Here is a 26,383-nt window from a genome sequence, read left to right on the forward strand (position 1 = left end):
TTAGTGCATGTATTGTTGAGACTGGCTGGGCTTGATTTTGGAGTAGACTCAGCTGAGTTTACAATGAGCTAGAAACCATTGAAAAAAAACAGAGATGAGAGAGACACAAAATGCTGGAGGAATTCAGCAAGTTAGGCAGCATATATGCAAGGGAATAAAGAGTCCACACTTCAGGACTAGAACTTTCATCTGGACTGGAAACGAAGAAAGCAAAAGCCAGAACTAGAAGGTTCCTTTCTAATCCTGATGACCTGTCTCGGCTCAAAGAGTCAACTGTTTATTGCCCTTCATGGATGCTGCCTGACTTGCTGAGTTCCTCTAACATTTGTTACTACTGATCGTGAGAAATACTTAGGATTCTTCTTCCATCTTCAGGTGTCGGTAAGCCTTAGCTAAATCCACTTTGCTGCTGTGTTTCTCTCCAGAAAATCTGCAAGGACATCCTCTGTCCTGGACAGAGGGTATTGATCTACTTTCAGTACTGGGTTGACGGTGACCTTAAAATCACGACAGATCCTGACACACCCATCGTTCTTGGCTATTGGGACCACTAGTGTTGTTCATGAGCTCCACTCAAACGTGGAAAGAATTCCTTCAGCCTCCGTGTGATATAGCTCACTGGCTATTTTATCATGGATGATATAAGGAACAGAAAATCTTTGCAAATTTGTGGTTTGGCTTTTCATTTAACACTATTTTACCCTTGATGTGTTTGAGCTTTCCAGTACCATCCTTGAAACTGCTGTGGCATCATCCAGTATCTTTTGTGAACCACTTTCAGTTGACTCTATTGCAGGGGATGTAGCATGTAAACAGCAGATCGATCTCCAATCAAGTTCTAGTTGTCTCAGCCAATCACAGTCCCATAATGCTGGCCCTCCTGTTTTTACCACATACAAGCCCACTGTGCCTCATTGATTGTTGTATTTCACGGTTACAGGGAGTTATCCTTTCTCCAGTATAAGTTCTTACTTGGACATCTGCAGGCTTCAGTTCACTGAAATGCTGTTCAAACTTATTTTGTGGAATGGTTGAAAGAGCCAAGCCAGTGTCCAATGCTTTTTTAATTAACTTGCCGTTCGCTTCTGGTGAAAGCCATGTTACTTATCTATTTTTAAGTTTTCGCAATGTAAATCTCAAGGCTATGCAGTGCTGTGTCACTCTCATCATTATCAGATTTTTCATCAGTTGTTTTCAGATTAGTGGCCTTTTTGAAAATGCAACTTGAATTTTTTTTAATCTTTTTCTCTTCACTTTGCCGTTCATTTATTTTTGTCTGCCTGACATGCTCTGTGTGTCCTACTTTGCTACATTTTGTGCAAGATTAACTTTTAAACCTGAATTGGTCTGGTGTTTGTGAGATTTTGCCACTATCAGTAACACAATTTGTTTGGCCAGGCACTCATTCCTGACTGCAACTCAACTGCATCTCTGTCTGCTGTTTCCATTTGTACAGCAATTTCAACTGCTCTTTTAATTGTGAGTTGTGCTTCAGTTAGGAGACGTTTTTGAATGCTTTCTTAAAGGATTCCACAAACTAAACGATCTCTCAGTGCATCAGTAAGCCATTCACTGAACTGGTAATGCTCAGACAACCTCTTCAATCCAGTCACAGGAGCTGAAATGGACTCCACTTCCTTTTGATTCCGCTTATGAAGCCTAAAGCGTTCTGCAATCAAAAGTGATTTCAGTTCTAAGTGTTGCTGCGTTACGTTCATAATATCAGCAAAGCTAACTTCAGCTGGTTTGGTTGGAGCAGTTAAACTTCTAAAGCAAAACATATGCTTTTCCACTAATTGCACTCAGCAACATTGGCACCCATTTATCATCAGCTATTCCATTTGCATTAAAATATTGCTCAATTTGTTAAGTATACATGATCCAATTATCTGTTGTGCAATCAAGCATGCCTATCTTTTTGATGTAGCCAGCCATTTCTGCTTTTTTTTAAATGTATTATCATCACTTTAATATATTATTATTAAACTCCATCGTCTCTTTCTCCCCTTCTGAAGAAAAAATGTGATGTGCTTCGTTTTTTAACTTGAATGTCTCGCTACACTTCAATAGGTAGGTATTCCTCTCAGATTCATTTTAAAACATACTCGTCGCCACTGTTATGTTCTGTTACTCCAAAACACAACACTAATTGAAAGAAAAACATGGAAACCTGGGATAACATATATGCTTAGTTTCTCTTTTAGTGAGACATGCAAATATGATATGATGGCATAATGACGTATGCCATTACTTCTTACATATAGCCCGTTACGAATTATGTAAACAAATAAAGAACACTTAATCAAATAATATATTTACAATATTACTCAAATATTACTGAAATATTAAACTTTTCAGTCTTGATGAAGTGTCTCAGCCTGAAATGCTGTTTATTCTTCACGGGCAATGCTGCTTGAGTAGCTGAGTTTCTCCAGCATTCTCTGTATATTACTCTGGATTTCCAGCCTCTGCAGAATTTCCTGTGTCACATGCAGCCTTCTCTGAGCTCCCAGGTGGAGGATCATGGGCATTCGCAGCACAGAGGGACATCACCAGAACCACCACGGCCACTCACGCCAAAGATAATTTGATGTGCTTAATCCTAGTCCGCACTTCTTGAATACCAACTATGTAGGTTAGAAAGACTGGAGATGGAGAGAAAACTGGGGTGGCATGGAAGCATAGTGGTACCAGTAACTGGTTTCAAATCCCGCAGCTGCTGGTAAGGAGTGTATAGGTTCTCCCCGTGACTGTTTGGGTTTCCTCTGGGTGCTCTGGTTTCCTCCCACAGTCCAAAGACAAACCAGATAGTAGGTTACTGGTCATTGTAAATTGTCCCATGGTTAAGGTAGGGTTAAAGTGGGAGAATTGCTGGTGGTGCAGCTCAAAGGGCTGGAAGAGCCTATTTCGTGCTGTATCGCTAAATAAATAAATAAATTAAATGAAATTGGAAGTTTTGACAAAGGAATCCATTGCCTAGCAAAGATGTGCAGCTTGTATCTACCTTCTCCACAGCCTACAGTCTGCTTTAAACCTTTTGCTTTAGACCAGGAGTTCTCAATCTTTTTTATGCCATGGACCCCTCCCATTAACCGAGGGGTCCATGGACCCCAGGTTGGGAACTCCTGCTTTATACGGTTCTTTGACCACAGAATATTGCTTCCTGCTTTAAAAATCAAAGACACTGCAGCTGTAAATCAAAAATCGAACCAGAAAATCCTGGAAATAGTCCACTACTATGGCAAGAGAAACAGGTACCATTTCAGGAGGAAGACTCTTTGTCAAAAGTGAGAAAGAGAGAAAATCTTTTTTTTACATTGCAGTCGGTGGGATGGAGAGCGATGTCTCTGATTGGATTAAACATTTCGTCTATGTTCTGCTATTGATGTTCTCACTCTCTTCTATCAAGCAGGTTATCAAGCAGTTTAGCCCATGGTCTACCTGGTTTTACCCTCCCAAAGGGAAATGTGGTTAGTGCTGGAAATTGATGCTGTGGCATGGATCCTGATGAATGACAAAGCAGACTTAAAGGACCAGGTAACCTACTCCTAGTTCAAAGTTCAAAGTAAATTTATTATCAAAGTACATATACGTCACCATACACAACCCCGAGATTTGTTTACTTCTGGGCAATCTTAGTAAATACAAGAAACACAAGAGAATCGCGTGTAAGCAGCCCACAACACATCACCGTGGTTGACCAGTGCCATCTTGGAATTATATTCTTATGAAAGATCTAAACGTCTTGAAGTGTTTGACAAAAAAAAAGAACAGACATCAAAACTCCAGTGGGGAACTGTATAACCAACAGAGTAGGAGAAACTCCAATGTATCGTTTTATTGTGGGAGTGTTTTTACAGTGTGGGATATTATTTAAGAAACAGCTGCTTACAGGAACCCTTAGGTCAGCGTTGTTGGTTTTGAAGATAGCTGCGAATGAAGTACATGGCTAATTAAATTGAAAATATTCTGCAAAGTCTGCATTGTTTCACTTGGAAGGAGAGCTTGGGGACCGAATAGCAGGAAGGGAGGAGGGAATTGCAAGAGGCTGCAGCGAGTTGCAGACTCCAGCACAGGTACAACCCTCACCACCATTAAGGACATCTTCAAAGGGCAGTGCCACACAAAGGTGGAATTCAGTATTAAGGATCCTCAACATCTGGATCACGCCCTCATCTCCTTACTACCATAGGTGAGGAGATACATGAGTCTGAAGACCCACTCCCAACGTTTCAGATACTGCTTCTTGTCCTCCATCATCAAATTTCTGATTGGTCTATGAACTTACGAACACTGCCTCACCATTCTTTGTTCGTATTACTTATTTATTTATTGTAAGTTATAGTAAATTTTCTGCCTTGCCAGGGAACATTTTTCACGACAGATGACAGTGATAATAAACCCGATTCTGATTCATGTGATTGTATGGGAACAGGAGAAATGAAAAATACGCCATTGTATATTATAGAGGCAGCAAAGTATTTGCAATTCTGATAGGGAGGGACTTAATGTTCATTGGTAATATTATACAGAAGTAAGTGGCAAGGACTGTACAATCCACTGAATACGGAGGTTGTTGGGGTGCCAAGGAAATTTATTGTGTCCTGGACAAGAGGGGAAAGGGTGAGAGTAGAATCATAATAAAAGGGATAGATAAGTTTGTATATCCAATTAGCTACAGTGGAGGGCAATATATGAAATATGAGATATCCCGCTATTCAAAGTGGCACATTGTCAGCTCAGATGTAACTTAGGCACATAGAATTGAGAAATTCTGCAGAATCTTATCAGGACGAGGGTAAGAAAAAGGTCATTAAGTTAACTTTTAAAGAATGGCTCTATTTGTCACACGTACATTGAAACAAATAGTGAAATGCATCACTTGTGTTAACGACCAACGCAATCCCAGGGTCACCACGCTTCCGCACCAACATAGCAAGCCCATAATTTACTAACCCTAATCCAAGATGTTTGGAATGTGGGAGGAAACTGGAGCACCCAGAGGAAACCCATGCAGTAGCGGGGAGAACATACAAACTCTTTTCAGACAGCGGTGGGAATTGAAACCCAATCTTACTGCTGGCGCTAACCACTATGCTACTGACCCACCTGGGCACCATGGAAGTCAGTGGCCCATTGATTAATATGGATAATCAGAATAACACGAAAAACAGAGAGAGTGGAAGTAAATATGATAGGGGTGAACCACGTGCTGATGATGGAGGCATGAAAGCAAGCAAATTTTCCAGCTAACAATGAGACAGAAAATGGCAAGAATAAACTATTTTCTGAAAAATGAGTGGAGGCCAGACTCCAGCAGGACTGTTCTACAACTATCACAGAAAGACAGCCATAACAAGGGATCATTAAATACATATTAATTACTTGCCCCATCCCACTCTAACTCTGAGCCTTCTGCCTTCAATCTGCTACACTCTTCATTTAAGCTCAACGAGTCACACTTCACCTTTCATCAGCTCTGCTCATACCTCCCGAAATATTAACTGTGGCTCACTCACCACCTGCTACCTTAACTGCAGTGTTTTTCTAACTCTTTATATTTTATTTCCAATTTTCTACATCTTCACTATTTTGCTTTTGGAGAAATGTTACACAGAAGCAATAAAATGGGAGTTGGATTGCACACTCAGCCTTTCAAATCTGCTGCATCATTCCACACAATCATGACTGACCATCATGATGCATTAGCATTAAGGTAACCCTAACCCTAACACGTGCACGCGTGTTGGCGCATGGACAAGTGGTTAAGGCGTTCGTCTAGTGATTTGAAGGTCGCCATTTCGAGTCTTGGCTGAGGCAGCATGTGTATCCTTGAGCAAGGCACTTAACCACGCATTGCTCTGCGATGACACCGGTGCTAAGCTGTATGGGTCTTAATTCCCTTCCCTTGGACAACATCAGTGGCGTGGAGAGGGGAGGCTGGGCAACTGCTGGTCTTCCATACAACCTTGACCAGGTCTGCGCCCTGGAAACCTTCCAAGGTGCAAATCCATGGTCTCATGAGACTAACGGATGCCTAAAAACACGTCCCGATGAAGGGTCTCAGCCTTAAATATCAACGGTTTACTCTTTTCCATAGAGGCTGCCTGACCTGCTGAGATTCTCCAGCATTGTGCATGTGTTGCTCTGATTTCCAGCATCTGCAGATTTTCTTGTGTTTGTCATCCACTTCAATATCCCCTCATCTCTCTCAATTCGTTTCGCTTTAAAAACAATGTCTACCTGGAATATATATAATAACTTAGTCTCCATTGCCCCTGTGGTGAAGTGTATAGATTCATATTAATGAAGGAATTCCACCCTATCTCAGTCCCATGATGAGGGTCCCCAGGTCCTTGACTCTTCAGCCTTCAGGAACATTCTCAATGCATCACCTGTCTAAACTGGTGAAATTTTATAGGTTGCTATAAGAGTCCCCTCTCATTCTTCTGAACTCGAGAGAAAATAAGACTCATCAATCCATTTTCTGCACAGACCTAGTCCAAGGAACATAACAGAATATAGGAATCGGAGCAGGAGTAGACCATCTGGCCTGTCGAGCCTGCTCCGCCATTCAGTAAGATCATAGCCGATCTGGCCATGGACTCATCTTTACCTACCTGCCTTTTTCTCATAACCCTTAATTCCCCTACTATGCAAAAAGGAATCAGTGAAGTCCACCTTCATTGTACTCCCTCCAATAGCAGGAATATTCTTTCATGATAAAGACACCAAAACCCTAAAAACTCCAGATGTGGTCCCATTAAGGCCCTGTACATCTCTACCTTCACTTCTATGCTCAAATTCTCTTCCAAAACAAAGTTCGAAGTAAATTTATTATTAAATTATGTATATGTTACCATACACGAGGAAATCTGCAGATGCTGGAACTTCAAGCAACCCACATAAAAGTTGCTGGTAAACACAGCAGGCCAGGCCGCATCTCTAGGAAGAGGTACAGTAGACGTTTCGGGCTGAGACCCTTCGTCAGGACTAACTGAAGGAAAAGCTAGTAAGAGATTTGAAAGTGGGAGGGGGAGGGGGAGATCTGAAATGATAGGAGAAGACAGGAGGGGGAGGGATGGAGCCAAGAGCTGGACAGGTGATTGGCAAAAGGGATATGAGAGGATCATGGGACAGGAGGCCCAGGGAGAAAGAAAAGGGGGACGGGGGGGAAGCCCAGAGGATGGGCAAGGAGTATAGTGAGAGGGACAGAGGGAGAAAAAGGAGAGAGAGAGAGAGAAAAAGAATGTGTGTATATAAATAAATAACAGATGGGGTACGAGGGGGAGGTGGGGCATTAGCGGAAGTTTGAGAAGTCAATGTTCATGCCATCAGGTTGGAGGCTACCCAGACGGAACATAAGGTGTTGTTCCTCCAACCTGAGTGTGGCTTCGTCTTTACAGTAGAGGAAGCCGTGGATAGACCTATCAGAATGGGAATGGGACATGGAATTAAAATGTGTGGCCACCAGGAGATCCTGCTTTCTCTGGCGGACAGAGTGTAGGTGTTCAGTGAAACGATCTCCCAGAAACGATCAGGGTAGTATGTTACCATATACTACCCTGAGATTCATTTTCTTGCAGCCATTCACAGGAGAACAAAGTAATACAATGGAATCAATGAAAAGCTACACACAAAGACTTGACAATCAAAGTGCAAAAGAAGACATTGTGCAAATTCAAAAATAAACAGATAATAAACAGATAGATCGATAGATAGATAGATAAATAAAACTGAGAGGGCAAGTTTTAAAGTCCTTGAAAGTGAGCCCATAGGTTTTGCAATCAGTTTAGTGTTGAGGTGAGAGAAGTTATCTGTGCTAGTTCAGAAACCTGATGTTAGAAGGATAAATACTGCTCCTGAACCTGGTGACGTCGGATGAGTTATTACCCTTCCAGCACCATTCTGCACATTTATCTCTTATGTGTAACCTTATCAAAGCCCTCAAAGTCCGCAGCATATTCTCTGGTTATTTCATATCTATTTTATGACTGAATCATCAAAAGAAATTCAATAGATTTTCACCCCAATTTCCTCTTCATAAATTTAGACTTAGCCCAATCCCATTAATGTGTTGTAAGAGATCAATGATTTTTTCGTTAATTCCTAGATTTATCTAATTACTTCTAATTCTCTCATTGTTCATTTCACTACCATGACATCTGTGTGTACTCAACCTGACTTTGCCAGCTGTTTGCAGAGGAAACCTTTCCCACTTTGTTGCTGCCAGTAAGAAAGGAAGCTCAGTGCAGTACAGCAGCTCACAATCACTACAGCACGATCAAAATACTCCGCCATTGGAAATAGCCAAATTGTGCAGTCATGCTTTTCCATGAGGAGCTCTAAGTAACAATTAGGGGCAGGAGTTAGGGTGAAACCATCACCCTTCTCTATTCCACGAGTACTGGGATCTCCTTCATCAGCTGGTTGTGAGAATGGCCCGAGGACCACATCGAACTCACTCCTAAGCTCTGAAGCATGAATAGAAATTGCAATCACATACAAACACATTAACTGAATTTAAACATTTTCCTTCTTCCTTATGACTCACTTCTCAAATATATCTGGCTAACAACTTAGATGCAGTTAGCAGATAAGTTGATCTCTCGGGACATGGGCTGGTAGGTTGGTTATTGAAGAACAAAAATATCCAACAATCCTGTGCTGAGAAGACTTACTAAAATGCATTGAAGATTGAAGAACTTCAGCTAGGCTGAAACTGTTTTCTCTGGAACAGAGCAGTCTGAGGGGACATTTGATCAGAAGTGAAGATATGGAAGCATTAGAGGGCAGCCTGGGAAAAGTTGTTTCGCTTTGAGAATGGGTGACATCCGGAGCTCATGCTTTTCAAATGTGGTTGGTTGAGAGTCCTTCCTAACACTTAAAATAACAGTTTGAATAAATTATGTGCCAAAGCCTACAAGGTTTGATTTCAGCATCAGTTCACTCATCTGCATGGGTATGAAGGATCAGCTGGTCTCTTTCTGTGCTAAAAGGTTCCACGGTTTTATGGAAAGGTAGCTTCAAAATGAAATCCAATCCAGTTTCAAAGAAGACCAAAGGGAAGGTCATGGAACCTTATCCAGCACTGAGCTCTTGACGGATGAGGATCATGGAAGGTGTCATGGAGTTACACAGCACTTAAACAGGCCCTTTGGACTACCAGATCCAAGCTGAACTGTGAAAATCCATCTGCACTCTGAATCCTATTTCGTTCTTTCCACATTTTCAACTACCTCCAGATTTTTAACATACACCAAAACATTCTGGATATTTTATAGCTAATTACCCCCCAAACCCACACATATTTGGGACATGGGAGGAAACCGGAGTACCCAGGGAAAACATACAGAGTCACAAGGAGAATGTGGCAGAAGTTCAACCCGGAGAAGAAGTGGCAGATGGAGTTCAACCCGGAGAAGTGTGAGGTGGTACACTTTGGAAGGACAAACTCCAAGGCAGAGTACAAAGTAAATGGCAGGATACTTGGTAGTGTGGAGGTACAGAGGGATCTGGGGGTACATGTCCACAGATCTCTGAAAGTTGCCTCACAGGTGGATAGGGTAGTTAAGAAAGCTTATGGGGTGTTAGCTTTCATAAGTCGAGGGATAGAGTTTAAGAGTCGCGATGTAATGATGCAGCTCTATAAAACTCTGGTTAGGCCACACTTGGAGTACTGTGTCCAGTTCTGGTTGCCTCACTATAGGAAGGATGTGGAAGCATTGGAAAGGGTACAGAGGAGATTTACCAGGATGCTGCCTGGTTTAGAAAGTATGCATTATGATCAGAGATTAAGGGAGCTAGGGCTTTACTCTTTGGAGAGAAGGAGGATGAGACGAGACATGATAGAGGTGTACAAGATAATAAGAGGAATAGATAGAGTGGATAGCCAGTGCCTCTTCCCCAGGGCACCACTGCTCAATACAAGAGGACATGGCTTTAAGGTAAGGGGTGGGAAGTTCAAGGGGGATATTAGAGGAAGCTTTTTAACTCAGAGAGTGGTTGGTGCGTGGAATGCACTGCCTGAGTCAGTAGTGGAGGCAGGTACACTAGTGAAGTTTAAGAGACTACTAGACAGGTATATGGAGGAATTTAAGGTGGGGGCTTATATGGGAGGCAGGGTTTGAGGGTCAGCACAACATTGTGGGCCGAAGGGTCTGTACTGTGCTGTACTATTCTATGTTCTATGTGCAGACTCCACACAGACAGTACCAGAGGCCAGGACTGAACTCCGCAATGCTTGAGATGACTTGTAAGACAGTAGTTCTATTCACATTTATCATGCTGCCACGACTCTCCTGCTTTCCGGGTGGCTTCCGAGCCTATTATTTGACATTGAATGCCATCAGTAAACAAACTCAAAAACCGAACAACAAATTTTTTGAAAGTGTTGCTTCCTCTGAATTTTATTGTGATTATAGTAGCCATTTGAAACTGAACAGAAATATAATTTCAGACTACTTGTATCAGATAGGAACTTGGAGAAATGAGAAAGCAAGGTTCATTGAATATAATGCGTTTAATTACATAATGGTGCTGATGCTTTGCAATAGTTCAACTAAGCTAAAAATGCTTTCTGATGATTTTCATTTGTAGTCAGTGTGAGGCTTCTTGCTTAAGTGTCCAACAATAATCAGCCAGCATTGATGGATTCCAGTTGCCCTGATACCGATCCTCCATGACCACGAAGTCCTAGTGAAACCTTACACAATGCTCGTCACTGACAGCGCCAAGATTTGCAGGGAAGAAGTCTTAATGGGAATGCACCAAATGTAAGGAACCCAGGATTTGTCTTGGTCATCAACTTTACACCCAAAGTAGAGCTCATAGGCTTTCTTAACAAGAGGAGTCAAGCTCTGTCTTTGAGATTTAGTATATGCTCTCCACTAAATATTGCGACTGTTGCAACAGTGGTGAGACATCTTGCCATCACAAATACTCCTGAAAACGCAACTACTTTATTATAATTAGTACACACAATATCCTATGCGTGTATAGCATGCACATCATTGTGATCACAAACTGACGTACACATAAACTCAATGCATAGAACAGTGTGCGAGTGATGCTTTTATAGCCTTCCTAAATCCTGTCCTGCCAGGCAGCATTCACTCTGCCTAAGCATGCCCAGTCATGCCTGAACAAGATAGAAAACTTTTCAGCTTACATTGTGAGCAACATTTTAATTGACTTGAATTCGGAATTGAAATAACAAATATAGGCAATCACAAAAAAAAAAGTGCGTGATAAGGAAATTGCATGGCACTTTTCATCATCAGCAGCCCAAAATCCTTAAGGTACAACCAAAAGAATTCAGGAAACAAAATCTTTGTCGTTCAGTGAAATTGACTAAAACATCCCTTACAGGGAGAGGGGTTGGAAATCTTGTACATTTTGACTTGAAAAAGCTTCAGCCCGAGTGAATCAAACACAAGCCCAATGAATGATTGGGAATGATGTTGAGAATGAAGAACTATTCTTGGATGGACAGACCTCAAAGCAAAACTCAAAACTGGAGATTAGGTTGAAGCTTTGAAACTATATTAAAGGTGGATGTATTTTTGTTTGGACATATTTTGCAAGGATATATGGCCTTCTGCACCCTTAATTGTTGAGATTAAGAAGGTGATGGCATGGGGTTGGGGCTGTACAGTAGCACAGCGGTTAGTGCAATGCTTTGAAGCGCCAGCGAGCCGGGTTCAATTCCCATCATTGTCTGTCAGGAATATGTACACTCTCCCCGTGACTTCCTCCCACATCCCGAAGACGCACGGGTTAGTAGGTTAGTTGGTCACATGAGTGTAATTGGGTGGCCTGGGCTCATTGGGCTTGAAGGGCCTGTTATCGTGCTGTATCTCTAAATAAAATAAATCGTATAAAGCCAAAATTTCAGCTGCATAGTGAAGTGTACATGAGTTTGTCCACATAGTGTAATTATTGTAAATTATTAGAATTAAACATTTATTGATCTGAACAGAGGGTGATTTTGAGCAAAGTTTACACATCTCCAGAGTCTGCACTAGATTTAATGAAAACTAGGAGAGCTGGAAAGTTACACACATAAAATGCTGGAGGAACTTGGCAGGTCAGTGGTCGCATAACCAGGACTTGTGATATGCACCAGCTGCTCATACGTCCATTCACCACCTGCTTCCATGGCTTCACGTGACCCTAATCGGAGGCTAAGCAGGTGCTACACCTTGCCCAAGAGTGATCTGCAGGCTCGAAGAGGGAGGGAGTGCCTCACAATCTTCTTTGGTAGAGACACATCTCCACCTCACCACCCAAAAATACTTTTATAACAGCAGGATAAAGCTGTATATCAGCGATTCAGGAACAGCTTCTTTCTCTCTGCCATACTTATCATGTATTGCATGTATTGTTGCTGCAAAGTTAACAAACTTGATGATGTATGCCAGTGATATTAAACCTGATTCTGAATCAGGATTCTGTATCTTTTGCTCGTCAGAAGGAAGGAAAAGACAGAATACCCAGGGTGAGAGGGGTCTTTTATTACACTGGCTGCTTTACTGAGGCAGCAAGAAGTGTAGACAGACCCCAGAGAGGGAAGGCTGGTTTCCATCTTGTGCCGAACACTCTCCACAGCTCTCTGCAGATTCAGGTACAGCATTTGCCATACCATCTAAATAGAATGCTTCCTGTGGTGCATCTATAAAAAAGATGAGTGTCAATAGGGACATGCCAAACTTCTTTAGCCTCCTGAGGAAGTAGAGGCGCTGGTGCACTTTCTTGGCCATCTAAAAAAAAAATCACAGGCATAGGTATCCTAAGCCTGGAAAGCTGCATTAAATGAGTGGCATTGGTTTCTATAAGGATCAAATGGTGCAAAGCTTTTTTGCATACTAAGACCAGTGCTGTGTGCAATGAAAATTGTCTTATTCAATTAATAAGTTCAAAGACTTTTCCCTTATTTGTCCACTTCGAGCAAGATAAAAGCTTGGCACAATATTGTGGGCCGAAGGGCCTATATTGTGCTGTGATGTACTACGTTCTATATTCTGAACTTATTTGGTTCATCAATATTACTTTGAGGAAGAAATCTGTTCACTGATTCTTAACTGCTTTCTGAAACAAGTCTAAAGGGAAGTGCTGACCTTGCCAGCAATATTCCCACATAGAATGTAAAAAGGGAGAAGGATCCCGTTGCACCTATGTTACCATACACAGCACATCACTGGATTTGTGCAGGGGAAAGGCTCGGAGGAAGCCTCTAGTTTTTTTAAAAAAAGGATATACAGTGCATGTTCCGTACACTTGTTCAGGATAGGTCAATAGTATTTTTCTATGCTTTAGTCAAAGTTTAAAGTTCAAAGTAAATTTATTATCAGAGTACATATACAATATATCATCATATACTAGCCAGAGATTCATTTTCTTGTGGGCATTTCCAGTAAAAAAAACAATAGAGTCAATGAAAAACTACACAGAAAGATTGACAAACAATGTGCAAAAGACAAACTGCAAATAAGAGTAATAATAAACGAGTTCTCAGGTGATGCTTTGTCTTAGTTTGGAGAAAATCTGAAGTTGAACTCTTGATCGTTGATTTGATTTCGAGAAAAGGTGGGGTTCTTTTGCCCGCTATCATCATCTGATTTGAGTTAACTAATATGGTTTCCTTCCGATTTTCATTTAAATGGATTTGAGTTGGCGGATTGACGTTTTTCTTTTTTGGAAGTTTGTATGACGTGACGTATTGCTCCGGGGTTGTGCTCCCAATGGGTTTATTTTTTCCTGTTTTTTTTTAAAGTTAGTAGGGGTTCTTTTTTTTTCCTCTCTTTTTTTCCCCCCAAAACATTCTTCACACTTTATATTTTCTTATTATTATTGATATATTGCTTAGCTTTGTTAATCAGTTATTTGCTAATTTAATTCTTTATTGTACATATTGACATATTGACTTGATTATTTTTATGTATTTTTTGTTGCTCTTTAATAATAATTAATAAATAAGATTTTAAAAATGAAAATGAAATAAACAAATAAATAATGCTTAGTCCAGACCAGCTTCAGTTAAAAACTTACCTGCTCCTAACAGCTATCCTCTATTTATGCTGATCACAAGAAGATCACCCAGGTCACAATGCAGAAGTGAATTAATGGTGACGATCTCCTCAGCTAAAGAGGACTGCATCCCTCCATCCAGTAACAGAGAGTGGGGTTTTAACAGTTGGGCTTGTTATGCTTCCTCACAGAATTTCACCACTGAAACCTCCAAGTTTTCCCCTTTGCTTATTTATACATTCACCATCTATCCAGGCATGTGAGCATGACAGTCATTTATTTCCTGCCTTTTGAGTCAGCTCATCGGTCATCTCATCTCTGACTCTCCAACTAACTTTAAGTTGATTTTCCATTCTTGCCTCAGACATAGCAATCCTAAATGGGGATCAGGAGTAGGTTCTTTTGTCAGTTGTAAAGCTTTAAGTTTCTATTGCTACATTTGTTTTACCTTAGCCACTAATTAACAAAATGCAAACCCAAACTAGAAGATATACAAATCATTCTGAAAATTGGATCAATCAAACAAAAGATAGTTTGTGTACATTAATACAACAAAGGGAATATTGGTATCCTTGAAATTTTCACAACAATCTTGACAGGCCTAATGTTTTATTCTGTCTGAAATATTACTCACATGATAATCCAAACAAATGATGAACTAGGTTGTTTTATTTGGATTAAAGTACCTCAGCTCACCAATTTTGACTCAAGCTGGATTACTTGAAAACCTATTACAGTCAAACTGTTCTGAAAATAAACCTTTCTAAAATAAGAGACCAACGTCTGAAAGGCAAGAGGAAAAGAAAACAGGCCACTTACCATCTGTGATCGATTCTTCGGACAGCCATTGATATCTTCAATCTTTTCATTCGCTGAAATAAAAAGAAAATAATCCTTGTAGCATATTCAATGCAGATAACTTGGGTTTACAACGACAAGCAGTCTGGGGTAATGGCTGAGTAAAATTTGTTGGTAAAGGATCAAGCAACAAGTAACTGTAACAAGGCAGTGAATACTCATCAGCAATATGCACAACTTTCTGCTGGGTAGTGCCTACCCACCCCACAGCAGCTGAGGAGCAAGGTCATCCTCTAAAAGCAGACAAGTGTATGACAGCCTTTAACCCTTTCTGAGCCCATTACTATACAAGTCTTTCTGCACTGCCAGCTGACAAGAACCCCATTGGTAGTGGGTCAAGCTTGCTACGATGACATGAGCAGCATTAAGGTTTCATAAGCACTCTAGGAAGAATCAGATTCAGGTTTCATATCACTGGTTTATGTCTTGAAGTTTGCTAACTTTATGGCAGCAGTACAATGAAATACATGATAAATAAATATAAAGAAAAACTGAATTACATTAATATAATATACAAGTTAAAGTAAGTAGTGCAAAAAATACAGAAATAAAATGTAGTGAGGTAGTGCTCATGGGTTCAATGTCCACTTAGAAATCGGATGGCAGAGGGGAAGAAACCATTCCTGAATCGTTGAGTGTGTGCCTTCAGACTTCTGTACCTCCTTCCCAACAGTAACAATGAGAAGAGGGCATATCCTGAGTGGTGGGGGGGGGGGGTCCTTAATATGGATGCCGTCTTTCTCAAACACTGCTCCCAAGGCACAGAAAGTCTAAGCGGGCTCAGATGGAAATAACATTAAGTGTCAGTGTAATTAGCTGCTGGAGTTACAGGGTGTTGTTTGTCTCTTGCTGTTGCCCTTTTCGATCCTAACCTGCTGCCCATTATTAAACCATTGCCAAGGATTATTTGGATTGACAGCCCTTTCCAAACTATGTTGTCACTTGCCTACACATAATGGCACAGGCCCAAGGTGATGTACGGTGAGAAATACAGCAGACGCAATCTCAGTGGCTCTCCACACGGCCTTAGACCACCTGGACAACACAAACACCTACGTCAGGATGCTGTTCATCGACTATAGCTTAGCATTAAATACCATCATTCCCACAATCCTGATTGAGAAGTTGCAGAACCTGCGCCTCTGTATGTCCTTCTGCAATTGGATCCTCGACTTCCTAACTGGAAGACCACAATCTGTGTGGATTGGTGATAACATATCCTCCTTGCTAACGATCAACACTGGTGCACCTCAGGAGTGTGTGCTTAGTCCACTGCTCTACTCTCTATATACACACAACTGTGTGGCTAGGCATAGCTCAAATACCATCTATAAATTTGCTGACGATACAACCATTGTTGGTAGAATCTCAGGTGGTGACGAGAAGGTGTACAGGAGTGAGATATGCCAACTAGTGGAATGGTGCCACAACAACAACCTGGCATTCAACGTCAGTAAGACAAAAGAGCTGATTGTGGACTTCAGGAATGGTAAAACAAAGGAACACATACCAATCTTCAAAGAGGGATCAGAAGTGGAGATGTAGAAGAAGGCAAGACAGTGGCTAGACTTCATTCAGAGTTTGAAGAGGTTTCGCATGTCAACAAATACACTCAAAAACTTCTATAGGTGTACCATGGAGAGCATTCTGACAGGCTGCATCACTGTCTGGTTTTTGGGGGGGGGGTGGGAGCTACTGCACAGGACCAAAAGAAGCTGCAGGGGGTTGTAAATCTAGTCAGCTCCATCTTGGGTACTAGCCTACAAAGTACCCAGGACATCTTCAGGAAGCTGTGTCGCAGAAAGGCAGCGTACATTATTAAGGATCTGCAGCATCCAGGGCATGCCCTTTTCTCACTGTTACCATCAGGTAGGAGGTACAGAAGCCTGAAGGCACACACTCAGTGATTCAGGAACAGCTTCTTCCCCTCTGCCGTCCGATTTCTAAATGGACATTGGACCCTTGGACACTACCTCACTTTTTTTTAAAACATACAATACTTCTGTGTTTTGCACATTTAAAAAAAATCTATTTAATATATGTATACTGTAATTGACTTATTTATTCATTTTTTTTCTCTTCTATATGATGTATTGCATTGAACTGCTGCTGCTGCTAAGTTAACAAATTTCACGTCACCTGCCGGTGATAAAAAAATCTGACTCTAATTCTTCTTCTTTGATAATAATTTACTTTGAACTTTAAAGCTTCACCTGCAACCCTGTAGCTCTCTATGACCCCCATGCTCCTCCAACTTCTGCCTCATGCACATTCCTAATCTTCATTCCTCCAACACCAGTGACTCCCTAAGCTGGGTCCAGGAATTCCCTTCCTAAAAGTCTGCATCACTCCTTTTTCCCTTTACAGTGAATCTTAAAATATCCCTTTAGAACAGAGATGAAAAGGAATTTCTTCAGTCAGAGGGAAGTGAATCTACGGAATTCATTGCCACAAATGGCTGTGGAGGCCACGTCATTAGGTATATTTAAAAAGGAGATTGATAGGTTCTTGATTAGTCAGGGTGTCAAAGGTTACTGACAGAAGGCAGGAGAATGGAGTTGAGAAGCCATTATTGAATAAGCAGACTCATTGGGCTAAATGTCCTAATTCTGCTCCTTTGCCTTTTGGTCTTATCTCTTTCTGACTATGGTTTCAGTCATCTCTTTCAAAATCAAAGAGTCAGAGAGTCACACCATATAGAAACAGACCCTTTGGCCCAACTGAGGACTACAGTTCCCATTTAGCTAGCATAACGCTTTATAGCGCAACTGACTGGGGTTCAATTCCTGCCGCTGTCTCTGAGGAGCTGCACATTCTCCCTGTGGGCTTGTGTGTTTCCTCCGGAAGTAGTATGGGTTAGCAAGTTGAGGGCATGCTATGTTGGCACTGGAAGCATGGTGGCACTTGTGGGCTGCCCCCAGCACATCCTTGACTGTGTTGGTCATTGACGCAAATGACACATTTCACTCTGTTTCCAGGTTCATATTAAACTAAACTTTCTTTCTAATCTAGTTCTATTTGCCTGCATTTGGCCGATATCACTCTGAAGCTTTTCTATCACTTTACTTGGTTCTTCTCCTTTGACATGCCTCAGGAAGTTTAAAAGAGTTATTGTTGCAGACACAGCTACTTAAATGGTTTCAAATATTATTTTCTCGCTTCACACCTCTCCCACTGGTTGGGAAGGACACAAGTGGAAAAATACAGTGGATCGCAATGGAGATAGTTGCCATCTGAATTCAATAAAATGATAAGACCATAAGACCATTAGACATAGGAGCAGAATTAGGCCGTTTGACCCAGTAAATTCTCACCACCACTCCATCATGGCTAATTTATTATCCCACCCCCATTCTTCTGCCTTCTCCCTGTAACCTTTGATGCCCTGATTAATCAATATCTTATCAATCTCTGCCTGAAATATACCCAATGACTTGACCTGCACAGCTATCTGTGGCAAGTATTTCCACAGATTCACCACCCTCTGGCTAAGGGGCCCAAAACTGCTGACAGTACTCCGAGTTTTGCCTTATAAAGCCTCAGCATTACATCCTTGCTTTTGTATTCTTGTCCTCTCAAAATAAATGCTAGCACTGCATTCGCCTTCCTTACTACTGACTCAGTCTGCAAGTTAACCATGAGGCAATCCTTCTTGAAGGCTCCGAAATTCCTTTGCACTTCAGATTTTTTAAGTTCCTTCCCATTTAGAAAGTAGTGCATACCTTTATTCCTTCTACCACAGTGCATGACCATTCACTTCCATACACTATATTGCACCTGTAACTTCTTTGCCCATTCTCCCAATCTGTCTAAAGTCCATCTGCAGATACCCTACTCTCCTCCACCTATCTTCATATTGTCCATGAACATGGCCACAAAGCCATCAACTCCTTCATCCAAATTATTGATATATAATATGAAAAGAAGGGGTCCCAACACCGATCCTAACGAAACACCACTAGTCACCACCGGCAGACCATATCTGTATAAATGAAAATACCAACAAAAACAGACACTAGAAATACGAAATAAAAAGTAACTGCTGGAGACACTCAATCAATATCTGCGGAAGGAGGACAGGAGTTGCACAGCACAGGAAGGGTGTCTTTGGACTCTCACGTCCTTGCCAACCATTTTGCCCATTCTCACTCATCCCACCTACCCACATTAGGGCCATATCCTTCTCTGCCTTTCCTGTTTACGTGTCTGTGGAAAAAGGGAAGAGATGAGAAAGCCATGCTGGCGATAGGGAGAGAAAGCCGACTTTTAAAAGTGTAGCGTTAAGAGATATTCTGTATATCCTGACTCAGTTTAAGATGGCATTCAGAGTTTAGAAGTTGGTTAAGAAACAGGGCTAAAAGCTTCAATACCCACAGTCTATTGATGTGCGGACAGGGTGGACGATGACCTCAAGAGTGGTGAGAACTTACAGCTAATAATGTCACCAAGACTGTCTCAAAAGACAAATGGGGAAAAAAAACATTGTTCTTCAGCCTTCCAGTTTGCAGATAACAATATGAACATAGAACAATATTGTAGGAGCCATGTAGCTATTTTCTGTTGCCCGGTTTATGAGTTGCAGTATTTGTTACATGGGTCAGGGTGTGGTTGAAGCAAATGAGTGTAGTCATGTGTTCACACTTTGTCTCCGTTAGTTTGAGTTAGCCATAGGGAGTGAGCCAGGGATGATACTTGTTTGTTGACCGCTAATTACGTTTAATTATGCTAATTTTAACACTAATTACTCTTATTCCATTACATTGCTAATTTAGTTTCGTTAATATCTAATGTCACGATAAGATCGTTCATCTTTGCTGGTTTCATGATAAAGGATCGAGTGTACTTTTTTCCAACTTGGAACTCAGTACAGTATTTGGAAGTGTACATCGTACATAGAGTGTCAACACCTGTACTCAGCCTCTCGGCATTTTGGTTTGTTTTCAAGTAACTGCTACAAATATGATGTGTCTCATGCTGCAGGATTTTTGCAAGCAATATTCAACTCAGCCATTATATTATTCATGATGTGTCATCGGTTGCATTTTTTCATAACGACAAGAGCGTTATACCTTTCAACACATTACACGTGCAATGCTGAGTACAAAAGTAAAATTCATTTCCTGCCTTCTCTTCTTTTCTATTCCCTCACCCCCTCTGTGTCAGTCTCTCTGCTTTCACCTTACACCCATTCGATCTTTCTTTCTTTGCACGGCTGAAGCCCAAACCCAACTGTCACGCTGACTTATCTGATGGCTGCACATCAATTTTATCACCTTTTTCTCCCAACAAGTTTCCCTGTAGATCTCTTCATTAGTGTCACATATTACCTTATTGATGCATTTTACAGGTGTCAGCCGTGCATTAGTATAGCATTCTTACCTCTTGAATCATAAAACATGTGGTTTTAAGTCTCAAGTGACTCTAGAAAAACAATCTTGAGTTACATCGCAGTGAAGGAATGCTACACTGTCAGAGGTGCTGCCCTTCAGTATTAAACAGGAGCTTGCATCGCTTTGTCGAGCATCTTTGCTCTATCCGCCACAACAAGTGCGATTTCCCAGTGGCCATCCATTTTAATTCTACTTCCCATTCCCATTCTGGCGTGTCTGTCCATGGCCTCCTCTGCTGCCAGGATGAGGCCAATCTCACTTGGAGAAAGAACACCTCATATTCTGCTGGGACAGCCTCCAATTTGATCTTATGAACATCAATTTCTCTAATTTCTGGTAATTTCTTGCCCCTCCCCTTCTGTCCTTTCCCATTCCCACACTCTGGATCTCCTCCTTCCCCTTCCTTTTTCCTTACCTTCCCATCACGTCCCTCTGCAATTTTCCCCTCTTCATTCCCTTTCTCCCATGGTCTACTCTCCTCTGTCAAATTCCTTCTTCTTCAGCCCATTCCCCTCTTCCACCTATCACCTCCCAGCTTTTCACTTCATCCCCTTCCCCCTCACCTGGCTTCACCTATTACCTGCTAGCTTGTGCTCCTTTCCCTCCCTCCCACCTTCTTATCCTGTCTTCTTCCCCCTTTCCAGTCCTGATGAAGGGTCTCAGCCGAAAACATCAACTGTTTATTCATCTCCATAGATGCTGCCTGACTTGTTGAGTCCTGGCAGCATTTTGTGTGTTGCCCTTAGTCAGGTGGATGTGAAAGACCTCAGTAAGCCCCATTTCCCAATGCTCAGCACTCAGCCAACTGTATTAAAATATACCATTTGGTCATTAAAGTTTGTTGGAAAAAAATAGTCTGCCGCATTTCCTGCAAAACTCACATCAGCAGAGTACTCAAGAAGACATTAAAGTAACATCATTATTGCAAGTTGTTCTTTTGGGGTGTGAATTGTTGTAAGGGTCAGGTTGAAAACCTTGTGTATATCAGTGAACTCTGGCTTCAAGAGTTTTAGCACTTCAGGTGCTGTTCGTGCAGAGTAGGCATGCACCGTCTGTCTTTCCTGCAAGTGGTTCGGTTTCTTCTCACATCCTAAAGATGTTGCCCAAGGGTACTTTTTTTTTGCCCAAGTGTAGGTTAAATGGGAGCTTCTGGACATGATTGAGAGAAAGATCACACCTGGTGCAAGGAATTGAGGAAGAGGAGGAAAGGGATTATTTAGATTCGTTCCCTGACAGCTGGCATAGACTCAACGGGCCAAATAGCCTGTTTCTGTGTTGTTATATGTACAAGAGGAGTGACTGAGTGCCTTTATGTACATAGTTTGCAATAATTTTCTAGTCCATAAAGATTTGTGGGCAAGTTGTAGCAAGCCACATTAGATCACAAGACACAGCAGCACAATTGGTCCATTTGGCCCATCAGTTCTGCTCCGCCATTCCATCATGGCTAATTTATTAACCCTTTCAACCCCATTCTCCTGTCTTTTTCCCGTAAGTTTTGACACACTTACAAATCAAGAACCTATCAACCTCCGCTTTAAATACACATAATGACTTGACCTCCACAACCAGCTGTGGCAATGAATTCCACAGATTCACCACCCTCTGGCTAAAGAAATTCCTCATTTCTGTTCTGAAGGGACATCCTTGTAATTCTGAGGTGGTTCCCTCTGGTCCTAGACTCCCCCACTATAGGAAACATCCTCTCTATCTAGGCTAGGGGTTCCCAAACTTCTTTTATGCCATTGACCAATACCATTAAGCAAGAGGTCTGTGAGGAACCCCTGAAGGCCCTTCAATAGAGGTTTCAATAAGATCCCCTTTGCTCACGTTCATATATTCTGAAAGTGAAAAAGCATAAACTAAAAGATCAAAACATGAGTGATATAATGCAATTGAGTTTATTTCAGTCATTTAACAAGTGATGTTATCTTGAAGCTGGGGGAACTACAACAATAAAGCAAACAGCCAATGTCACTGGAGTAGAAAGTCAGTGGGAAATGGCATTGTGTGGGAGAACTGTGGCAACTGGTTCCTGCAATACTGAGAAAGACTTTTTGTCTACAAACTTGATGCATTTGTTGGTGCAAAGAGCACACTTAATTACCTTTTGTGTGGTTGTGCACACTTAGCTAGAATTTAAATTGTAATATTTTCAATTTGGTGAAAAACTGCTGTATATTGCACCAATGGAAAATCAGAAAAAAGATCACAAATTTGGCCACATTCCTGTGGGAAAGAGCGTTTGGGTGGCTTATACTAAGAAATCAGAGCTTAACTAGGATTTGCGCAATTCCTGATGGGGTCATTTTGTTTCACAACAATCAGGGGAAAGCCTCACTCATATGTCATCCACACCATAACAACTCACTGCTGAGGAGACAGAGGCTGCAAGAAAAAGGAAGTCAGTCTCCATATTCACTCAAAATGCCATGCAAGTCTTGGTCAATGAGGTACAGGCCTGGAAGGAGAGCCTTTGCCCTGGGGAGTGGGGAATGAGATCAAGTATGTACAGTACATTTCAAAAGGTTGGCATGTTGTGGTTACAGAAGAGTCCGTCAAGAATCCCAACACAGTAGAGAAGTGTTGAAAGCAAGAGGAGTTCCTACTCATACAATGCAGATCAAAGTGAATACTATGTACGCCTGCAGTATGGAAGTCGACGCCCAGGCTAGCCAACTTTGGGACCCTAAACTCCAGGCTTGGGCTCTGGGTTTGCTGACCGACTGGCCCTCATGCCTCCTGCCTGCATGGACATCTGATTCTGGGTCCCTCTGACCTGAGACAGGCCACTATCCATGGATGTTCTTCGTCACCCGACCATGCTGCTGGCCTTTGAGTGCAGATGTCCTTCATTACCCAACCACATCACTGGACTTCGAACGTGCAGCAGAGGTCTGATCTCTAACTCCATGTCCCTAAACCCTAATCAGACCCCTATTCCTGCAGATAACTGTCCCCAAGCCTTAACCTGACCCCCAACTCCCCCCTCTATCCCCAAAACCACAACTTGCATGTCGCCTTGAGTTCTCCTCTGTCTCATCAGCTGTGGGTTGCTTCAGTATGGCTGACCATCCCTATGAACCTAGAAAAATAACTCTTATCAGGATGAAGGAATGACGTGTCCTTCCTAAAACATGGGAATTACTCTGAGGAGATTCTTCACATAACACGGCAAAATCCATACTCTGAGGGAGTGCAAAGCCTTTCTGTCCATAAATAAGTCTGGGTTCACAGTGGAGATCCCTACAGTGACACAAATACAGTCAACAGCTGCCTGCACTGCTGGAAGATGCCTGAAATCCCAATGCAACCGATATTATAGTTGTTCATCAAAGCAAATGAAATAATTTCTCTCTAAATGCAGAGGCAGAATATCCTCTGTACTGCAGCAATGGATCTGCTGCATTAGGTTGGAAAGTTCCTGCTACAAATAATTTGAGAGTTAAAGTACACCTTGATCTCAGCTGGCGTAACTGTGCAGTCAAAATTCCCTCAGCAAATTCTCCAAGATTAGATTCTTCATTACCGACTTGTCCTTGCTTCTTGTCCCAAAGACCTAAGCCCCGCTCTGAGTGATCAGCCGCAGGTATAATGCCACCCCCAGTAACGGAGTGTGCTGCCAGGTGTGATAATCCTGAGGCAGCCGAACAACTGCCCTCTCAGCAGGTAAATGGTGATTGCTGCAGCCTGCAGTCAGTTCTGAAGCCGCAGTCAGACTTCCTAACATCTGCAAAGAGTCCCTTTAAGCATTCAGCCAATGCACAAGCCAGAATGCTCACTCCTAATTCAACTGAAACTATTCCCTAATGTCCATGGTATGAAACATTTAGCTTCAATTAACACTAGCATGGATAGAACATTGTGGTGTGTAACCAGTGTGATCCAGAGAACTTCAGGTGAACTAACACGGATTATATACAAAAGTTCCGAAAGTACCTTGTACAAAATGTATCTGACACCCAGGTGGCCGGGGGGGGGGGGGGGCACGTCAGAGGCAAGTTTTTTAAAAAAAAACAGAGTGGTGAGTGTGTGGAACGCCCTTCTAGGGGCAGTGGTAGAGGCAGATACATTAGGGGCATTTAAGAATCACAATCAGGTTTATTATCACCGGCATGTGACGTGAAATTTGTTAACTTAACTGCAGCAGTTCAATGCAATACATATCTAGCAGAGAGAGAAAAAAAATAAATTAAATTAAAAATAAATAAACAAGTAAATCAATTATGTATATCGAATAGATTTTTAAAAATGTGCAAAAACAGAAATATTGTATATTAAAAAAAAGTGAGGTAGTGTCCAAAGTTTCAATGTCCATTTAGGAATCGGATGGCAGAGGAGAAGAACTGTTCCTAAATCGCTGAGTGTGTGCTTTCAGGCTTCTGTACCTCCTACCTGATGGTAACAGTGAGAAAAGGGCATGCCCTGGGTGCTGGAGGTCCTTAATAATGGACGCTGCCTTTCTGAGAATATAGCATTCTCAGGAAGTATAGTATTCTGAGAATTTCTAAGAATATAGTATTCTTATAGAATATACTGCATATATTGTATTTGTGTGACTGTATATTTACTTGCGATTTATGTGTGCTACACGTGCCTTACGCTCTTGTGCTGTGTATAACTGCTGGTACTGTGTTTTGCACCTTGGCCCCAGAGGAACACTTTCATTTGGCTGCATTCTTGGGTATTCATGTATCGTTGGAGGATAATTACACTCAAACTTAAAATTTAAGGCACTACATAATACTTTATACTTTATTGTCGCCAAACAATTGATACTAGAACATACAATCATCACAGCGATATTTGATTTTGATTTGATTTGATTCCAATTGTATCAGCATGAATTGCTAGAACCAGAAGGCCCAACCTCAGAATAGAAGGCTGTACCTTTAGAACAGACATGAGGATGAATTTCTTTTGCCAGAGGGTGGTGAATCTGTGGAACTGATTACCACAGATGGCTGTGGAAGCCAAATCATTGGGTATATTTAAAGCGGAGGTTGATGGCTTCTTGATTAGTCAGGATGTCAAAAGTTACGGGGAGAAAGCAAGAGAATGGGGTTGAGAAGAATAATAAATTAGCCATGATAGAATGGCAGAGCAGGCTTGATGGGCCAAATGGCCTAATTCTGCTCCTATATGTCTTACGGTTTTATTTCATACCACTGATCATTATCAATCTTTATTTGAAACACCCAAGATCTAAAAGGGTCTTGGCAGTCTGGATGTGGAGGGGGTGAGGACAACAGTAATGAAACAACCAAATATCATATGACATATATCAATGATAATAAACTTGATTGTCTTGTGGGAGAATCCATTTAAGACAAAGATGAGAGGAAAGTTCTTCTCTTAGAGTCACGAGTCTTTGGAACTTTCTTCTTCAAAGGGCAATTTAAGCAAGGTTTTTGCTTATTTTTCAGGAAGAAGCCAATTCAATAAGCAAACGTATTAAGGATTGACAAGACTGTGGACTTGAAGTTATGGTCAAATTCACCATGATTTTATTAAATGGCAGAGTAAGTCTGTTTTTGGATCCCCTATGTTGGTATGCAATGAGATTGTGAGGGCAGAAGTGGCTGCACGTTTTTCTGTGTATGGTCCCCATGTTCCTCTACGGTATAAATGCCAGCAGAAGTATCGATGGTATGTGGCACAATGACTCACTGGCCATTGAGTATCGCCAATGTATGACCAGTGTTCTTTATGTACAATCCAATAGCAGGAGCTGGCGATCTGAAATAAAAGCACTAGAACTTCTCAATTGTAAGAACGCAACAATGGAGAATGAAAAAGAGTTAATATTTCAAGTTAAAAAACTTTTATCAGAAATTTTTCTACATACGTCACTCAATCATTTCTTGCCAGTCACCTTTTGCATAGTTACCTAGCGTACCTAGCACCTAGTGTACCCTTATGTACTATGTTCCCTCCAAGCTGTGCGCGTATGCGCGCACAAACACGTTTTTCAACCAGCACAGGAAAGAAATTAATGTGCGCACAAAAGGTTAGTTACCTAAAATAATGTATTAATTAATAATTATACTTATTCAAAATAACCTTTTAGCTAAATGTTTCTGTTAACTAGTTAGTCGGTTTTTCAA

At 41.5% G+C, this 26,383-nt stretch overlaps 1 protein-coding gene across 9 annotated transcripts in view; it reads right to left on the reverse strand.

Annotated features, from left to right (window-relative positions):
• nav2a (neuron navigator 2a) overlaps positions 1-26,383 on the reverse strand; it is a 523,153-nt gene that overhangs the window by 377,001 nt on the left and 119,769 nt on the right. For all 9 annotated transcript variants that reach the window (XM_072272755.1, XM_072272756.1, XM_072272754.1 and 6 more), the window contains exon 3: positions 14,848-14,900. In XM_072272755.1, the coding sequence (XP_072128856.1) occupies positions 14,848-14,900 (53 nt within the window). The remainder of the gene's footprint in view (positions 1-14,847; positions 14,901-26,383) is intronic.

This window comes from Mobula birostris, chromosome 11 (genome assembly GCF_030028105.1).
Source record: "Mobula birostris isolate sMobBir1 chromosome 11, sMobBir1.hap1, whole genome shotgun sequence".
NCBI lineage: Eukaryota > Metazoa > Chordata > Chondrichthyes > Myliobatiformes > Myliobatidae > Mobula > Mobula birostris.